This window comes from Rattus norvegicus, chromosome 12 (genome assembly GCF_036323735.1).
Source record: "Rattus norvegicus strain BN/NHsdMcwi chromosome 12, GRCr8, whole genome shotgun sequence".
In the NCBI taxonomy this organism is placed as follows: Eukaryota; Metazoa; Chordata; class Mammalia; order Rodentia; family Muridae; genus Rattus; species Rattus norvegicus.
In genome coordinates, this window is record NC_086030.1 from 19,302,839 (window position 1) to 19,310,287 (window position 7,449).

At 50.5% G+C, this 7,449-nt stretch overlaps 1 protein-coding gene across 1 annotated transcript in view; it reads right to left on the reverse strand.

Annotated features, from left to right (window-relative positions):
* Kif19b (kinesin family member 19B) overlaps positions 1 to 7,329 on the reverse strand; it is a 52,090-nt gene extending 44,761 nt beyond the window's left edge. Inside the window, exons 1-2 of the mRNA XM_006248973.4 lie at positions 4,629 to 7,329; positions 3,868 to 3,948 (exon numbers count right to left, since the gene is read on the reverse strand). Coding sequence (XP_006249035.1) covers positions 3,868 to 3,948; positions 4,629 to 4,715 — 168 coding nt within the window. The 5' untranslated portion in view covers positions 4,716 to 7,329. The remainder of the gene's footprint in view (positions 1 to 3,867; positions 3,949 to 4,628) is intronic.
* Between the last annotated feature and the right edge of the window lie 120 nt (positions 7,330 to 7,449).

Sequence of the window (7,449 nt, forward strand, 5' to 3'; positions counted from 1 at the left end):
TGTTCTAACCAAGACCCTCTGACAGTCTCCGTAGCCCTTATTTTTTTGTTTGAGAAAGGGTGTAGCTATGCAGCCCAGGCTGGCTGCCGTTGAATTCATGATCTTCCTGCCTTAACCAGCTAGTGACAGAATTACAGGCGTGAGTCGCCCCACCCGATGAGAATGCCTTTTGTTTTAAAGAGGCACATGATGGAATGTTTGGGTGGAGAGGGGAGTTGTGTCCTGAACTGACTCCAGGAGTCAGAGCTCGGGCGAGAGGGCACTGAGGCACCTATGTGAGGCTGGGGGAACCCTGGGTTCCCAAAGAACAGTAACTGGGTTTGGTGGTGCACACCTTTAATCCCAGCACTTGGGAACAAGTGGATTGCTATGGGTTTGAGGCCCGCCTGGTCTACATAGACTGAAGCACAAGAGGAGGAAAAGGAGGAGGAGGGGAAGGAAGAGGAAGGAGAAGGAAGAGAATTGAACTTATCACAGCACAGATGAATCTCAAAACCATTGAGCCACACACAGAAGGTCACATAGGAAATGTCCAGAAAACCAGAGTCAAAAGTGGGGTAGCAGGTGACAGGTGTGGGGTGTCTCTCACAGGGAGAAAACCCTGGATAGATAATGCTGACTGCGTAGCTGTAAAAGATCAATTGTTTGCTTGAAGAGGAGGGGTTAGGGACACGACAAGGTCGAGAGAAGGAATGGGAAGGGGAAAGTAATGTAATTATATTTTAATCTTAAAAAAAAGAAAAGGTGGGTTGGGGATTTAGCTCAGTGGTAGAGCGCTTGCCTAGCAAGCGTGAGGCCCTGGGTTCGGTCCCTGGCTCCGGAAAAAAAAAAAAAGAAAAAAGAAAAGAAAAAAAAGAAAAGGTGAGTCTCAAGTTGGGCCCGTTACTCATTGGCCCATGTCCCTGCATTTCTTATAGACAGGATGAATTTTAGGTCAAAAGTTTTGTGGGTGGGTTGGTGTCCCTGTTGTTCCATTGGGGTTCCTGCCTGGTTACAGGAGGTGGCCTCTTCAGGTTCCATATCCCGGATGTTGCGTGTCACAGGTGAGGACACCCCCATTGATTCTTTGGTGCCTCCCTTACACCTGGTCTCTATTTTCCTGGAGATGCTCCCCCTCCCCCGCCCATTAGTTGCAGATTTCTATTCATTCTCACAGCTATCCCATGGGCAAGCATTATTAATGATACTCTGTTATGCTTGCAGACAGGAGTCTAGCATGGCTGTCCTCTGAGAGGCCCCATCCAGCTGCTGACTCAGACAGACTGATGCAGACAGACACCCACAGTCAAACAGTGGATGGAGCTTGGGGACTGTTATGGGAGAGTAAGAGGAAGGATTGCAGCCCCTAAGGGGATAGGAGCTCCACAGGGACCAACAGAGCCAACTAGCCTAGATCCATGGGGCTCTCAGAGACTGAACCTCCAACCAAAGAACATACACGGGCTGGACCTAGGCCTCTCTGCTCATATGTAGCAGATGTGCAGCTCGGTCTTCATGTGGGTCCTGAACAACTGGAGCTATTCATGGGATAGCTATGAGAATGAATGCTGTCCCAAGGGGAGGGGTGTTGCCGGTACAAGGGATATGTTCTTCTAGCTTGATGTGCCGGGGTGGGGGAGACCCGAGGAGGTCCCCACCTGCTCAGAGGAGAAGGGGAGCTGGGGAAAAGGATTGTGGGAGGGAGTGACTGGGAGGGGGCCACGAGTGCGATATAAAGTGATAAGTAAAGTAGTAATAAACCCACGAACAGGAAAACATGAAATTTGAACCAGGTAGTGGTGTGCCTCTGTCACTGAAGCACTCAGGAGCTGAGGCGGGAGTTCAAGGCTAGCCTCAGTTACATGGGAAGTCACTGGAAGGAGGAGGAGGAGGAAAGGAGGGGAGGAGGAGAGGAGGGGAGGAGGAGGGGAAGAGGTGGAGGAGGAGGAAGACAAAAAGAATTTCTGTGGTGTTAATTTCACCTTAATTTTGTGTGTATGCATGCTTGTGTATGCACTCAAGGCCAGAGGCTGGCATCTTCTCAACGTTCTCCATCTTTTGTTGTTATTGTTCTTTGCTTTCTTGAGACAGGGCTACCCTATATAGCACTGGCTATCCTGGAACTCCATTCTCTAGATCCAGGTTGGCCTCAAAGTCTCAGACAGAGATCTGCCTGTCTCTGCCTCCTAAGTGCTGAGATTTAAGATGTGCGCAGGCACACCCAGACCCTCCACTCTCTTTTTTCTTTTTAAAAACATGTTCTCTCACTGATTCCTGGGCTCATGAGAATTGGCTAGCTTAGCTAACCATGGGACCTCAAGGGCCCTCCTGTCTCCACTGCCCCAGTGCTAAGATTGTTGCCATTACCCCCAGCTTTTCCTGTGAGCTGGGCTTACAATTCAGGTCTTCATTGCATGCACAGCAAATACTTAATGGAGCTGTCCCTAGAGCCCTTTGCCTTGATGTTTGAAGGTTTTTATGTGTATGAGTCTTTTGCCTGCATGTATGTGTGCATGCCACATGCATGCCTAGTGCCTACAGAAACTATGAGGGTGTCCAATCGCCTGCCTGGTACTGAAGTTTACAGACGGCTGTGAGACACCACATGGGTGCTTCTCTGGAAGAACAGCTGGCGCTCTTAATTCCTAAGCTGTCCCTCCAGCTCCTCACACTGCCTTCTCTACTGCTCAGTCAGGCATCCACACATAGGAAGCACTGGCCCTGCCTTCGCTACTCAGCCCTCATTCTCAGCTGACTTGTGTCTTTATTGTTGTGCCTAGGACCGGGTGTGCACTGTTTAGCAGTCGGTGACCTCAGTGCTGACTCACCCCAATGGTAGCTCTGCCAATGGGCCCCTCTCCTGGGCACTCTGAGCCCCAGTGGGCAGCCTTTGGCAGGGATCTTTATCTATTCACCGCTTGGGTTGTCAGCTCAAGTATAAACACCTAGCCTGAGCCTCCTCTCACAGAGCACCGCACTAACCTCCCTAGTGACCGACAGGGATGGACATTCTGTATGTCTTACAAAGCCTGGCTTGAGAGTCTAAGTGACAGCCAAACAAAGGCTTCTGAGGTGTGGACAGGTGAGCACTGAGTCTTCCTTTGAAAGTCCTTGGCATCGGCAGCCTGAGCCCCAGCCTGTAGCCAGCAGTCCTCTAGTTTCTGAAATCAGGCCTGGCATGCTAATTCTGCTGCCAAGTCTCCTACCACTGCCCCGTGTCCTCACTCCCAAAGAATTCGCTCTCATGCATTGTCTGTTAAAAAGTTGGGAGGCTGAGGCAGGAGGATTGCTGTAAGTGCAAGACTAGCTAGCCTGGGATACATAGTAAAGTATTATGTGAACCTGGGCTGTATACAGTGAGACGCAAAAGAAAAACTGAAAGAAGATATATATATATATATATATATATATATATATATATATATATATATATATATATGATATACACATATATACAGGGGGGGAGGGAGGGAGAGGGGAGAGGGGCGAAAGGAGAGAGGGGAGAGAAGCAGAAGCCGAGTTAGTAAAGTGCTTGCCATGCAAGATTGAGGACAGGGGTTTGAACCCACCCAAAGAGCTAGGCATGGTGGCACATGGTTGTAGTCCCACTGCTTAGGCGGGCAGAAGCAAGAAAATCCCTGGGATTCACTGTCTATCCTGCCTAACATCACCAATGAGTCCCAGGTCCCCAAGAAGTCATTCAAACACCAAACAGGACTGGTGGGAAGGCTCAGGAGTGGGAAAAATTACCTGCTGTCAAACCCAAGGAACACACACACATACACACACACACACACACACACACACACACACACACACACACACACACACACACACAGAGCGCCTGGCCACCAGGTGCCTCTGTTAAGAGAATGCCTCTAGCCTCACCTGGTCCCCAACTTTGTGTGCGATGACAGTGGCTCCTTCCTCCAGTTCTGTACTGTTGAGTGGGCGGATCCGAAGCGCCACCTGTGGACAGGGCACGGGCAGCACCAAGACCCTCAGCTAGACTCCCACTTCCCATTTGCCTGTGCTCAGTGAGCATCTCCCATTCATTCACCCCCTAGACTCGACTTGCACGGAGCTGTTCCTGCCTCCTAGAGAGGCTCTGAGGACTCAGTGGTGACATCACTCCCATGGAACACAGAGGAACAACTTGCCCAAGGTCACATAGATGCCCATGTTAGCTGTGATCAGAAAGGAAACACCTTTATGAGCATTCAGGAAGGGAGCCTGTGTTTTGCATGTCCCTCAGTTCTGCCAGCCTCTGTGTAACAGTATCCTTTGATGATACCATAGAAGACACAAGGCCAGTTTTCTCTTAACCAGTCACAGGTGGCCGGCTGGGTTCTATGAGTTGAGGGTCCAAGGAGCCTGAATGAGGCCTGCCCCATGGCTGGGGTTGTAGTTCAGACCCTGGGCTGAAGACAGAGGTTCAGAAATGGGGGTACAGGTGTCTAGAGTCCCACAGTGAGAAAGTAGGATAGTATCTCTGGGTTCCAGGAAAGGAAAAGGTGAACCAGAAGTGGAACACTGTTCCTTAAAGGCTAGGAAGACTGATCTGAGCATGGGTTTGGGGTTTCTCCTCAGGGGTGGAGAGGTTGGGAGAGGCTGGAGAGGTTAGCAGGGCCATGAGAAAAGGGACTCACCATGAGCTGCTGGTCCTTGGGTTCCATCTCCCTCAGGGTTGGGCTGCCCCGAGCAGGAGAGGGGTCTGTGGTCTGTTGGGAGGGCATCCTGCAAGTCAGAACTAGGGGCCCCCAGCTAACCAAGCTGAATCGGAGGCAAGGAGAGCCTGCCAGCTCAGCCCTGCCCTGCTCCCCAGGCTCACTCTGATGACATCAGCTGGGTCCCCAGAGGTGGGGCTGGGCCAGCATTCAGCTCATCTATTAACCTGGAGTCACCCCTTCCTGTCTCTGGCCTGGGCAGCCCTTGTGGTTTGAGTACTCCGAAAGCAGCCAGGCAGACCTCAGAGAGGCCACAATAGGGATCTAACAAGAACTCTGTTCAGCCTATCTCTAAGCTCCCTTATGCCACAGGAGCTAGAGCCGAGCCCACCCTACAGAACCTGTAGTGCGGAGCCCAAGAGCACTGATTCACCCAGAGGGGCCACCTGAGAACAGCAGGCCAGTGTGTTTGTCGCTCTACCTGAGCAGACTAAACAGCAGCTGATGCCAAACATGACCATTTCAGCTGGCAGCGATCTTGCCAGGGTCTTTCATAGATAACCAAGTTCCTGGTGACACGTCCGGCCTTTGGTGTCCATTTGCACACCCAGTGTGGGCTTTGGGATGATCTGGTGGACTTACTGCTTTACTTCCTCCACAGGATCCCTCGGGGGACAGTCCTGCCCTGTGAATGTGCCAGCCCAGCGAAGACTGCACAAGCAATGTCGTGCAGGTAACCTGGGGTGGCAGGAGCTATTAAGAACCAGGCTTGGGGAATGGTAGGATGGCTCAGCAGGTAAAGGTACCTGCCCTGAAGCCAGATGTTGAGTTCCAGCCCTGGGATCCACAGTGGAAGGAGAACCAACTCCTACAAGTTGACCTCTGGCCTCCATATGCATATAGCACACATACAAAATATGTAAAAAAAAAAACAAAACAAAGAGCCAGGCTCAGGAGCTGGTTCAGCGGGGGAAGACACTTTGCTTACAAGTCTAGTTATCTAAGTTCAACTTCTAGGTGCACACCAAGCAGAAAAACCTTCCTACAGGTTTCCCTGACCTCTACAAGCATGCATAGCATGCAAATAAAACACACACAAAATTAAGTAAAAACTACTTTTTAGAAAGAGTCATGTTTAGCTGGGTAGTGGTGATGTGCACCTTTAAGCCCTGCATTCAGGAAGTCTGCGAGATCAGCCTAGACCCAAAATATTAAAAAACAAACAAACAAAAAACTGTTTGGCATTCTAAACACTGTCCTGCCTTTTGGCAGAAATCACAAAAAGGGGCTGGAGAGAGGGCTCAGCAGGTAAAAAGGTACTGACTGCTCTTCCATAGGACCCAGGTTCAATTCCCAGCACCCACAGAACAGGTAACAAGTGTCTGTTAACTCTAGTTCCAGGGAATTCTGGCCTATAGACCACTGTACATGTAGTGTAGTACACAGACATACAAGTATAAGACACACACATTAGAAAAAAAAAGTTGCTGGGTAGTAGTGACACCTTATCTTCTCAAACATGGTTTCTCTGTGTAGCCCTTGTTGTCCTGGAACTCACTGTAGAGCAGGCTGGCCTCACACTGAGAAACCCACTTGCCTCCTGAGTACTGGAATAAAGGCCTGCATGCCAGCGCCTGGCTGTGGCACATTCCTTTAATCCCAGAGGATCTCCTGAGTTCAAGGCCTGGTCTACAAAGCAAGTTCAGGACAGTCAAGCCTACATAAGAGAAACTCAAATCTTGACAAGAACAAAAGGAAGCTATAGACTGATGCTATGAGGACTTGGGCTGAGAGCACTGTGCCTAGAGCTCAGGCTAACAACACTTGGGTCATGGGAAACAGAAGTTCCAGGCTCCCCTGAAGCAAGCCACCCCTCTCTCAGAAATCAAACTGATCAGCTGTGGAAGGCCAGAGTGACCTCTCCTTAGATTACATTCCTCCTTGGTCAACCTTGGAAGCCAGGAAATGCCTGACGACACAGGGCAAGAAAGATTGGCTGGGATTAGGGCCCAAAGGTACATCCCCACCCATCCTGGAGCCAAGGCGGAGTTTAAGTCTGTAGCTCTCCTAAACCCTCCCAAGCACTGAGCGGTTGTCCTGGGGCAGGAGCTCTCCCTAAATTCCAGCTGCACCACACAACTGCTTTTACTTACAAATCACAGAAACAAATCACAAAAACAAATCACAATCAAGTTTCAAAGTGAAGAGCTATGAAACTAAAAAAAAAACAAAAACAAAAAAACAAAAACAAAAAAGACTGTTTAAAGAACACGGGGTGGCCAACGCTGTGGGGTAAACTGAAGAGGCCTGCAACCATGATCTAACTGCAGAGAGGTCAAAGGAATAAAGAACCCAAGACACGGGAGGAATGGTGAGCCACCTCCCAGTGAAGCGTGAGACCACTGATCTGGTCGTCTGCTCCATATGCATGGCCTGTCCTCTGCTAGATGTACATGCTCTACAGACATGGGATGGCTGCAGGCCCTGCGGGGTGGCTCTCTGCTCACCAGAGGTGCAGAGGCAGGTGGGAGCCACCTGTGAAATGCAGGGAGAGCAGCACACACACAGCTCATGCTGGGTGAAGCTCACCTACGCCTGTCTGCTGTCTTCTCTGCTGGACACTAGGTAACCTCACAGATACACGTCAAGTGGCTGGCCCCCTCTGTACCCGCCTTCCAACCTGTCCAATGTATCCCGAGGTTCCGACACGCAGGCTCTCAACAACCACCCAGGAGCAGTGCACACATACCCCCACCTCACCCTAGGGAGAGGGAAGGGGCAGGCCTCCAGGCCACTTTGAGCT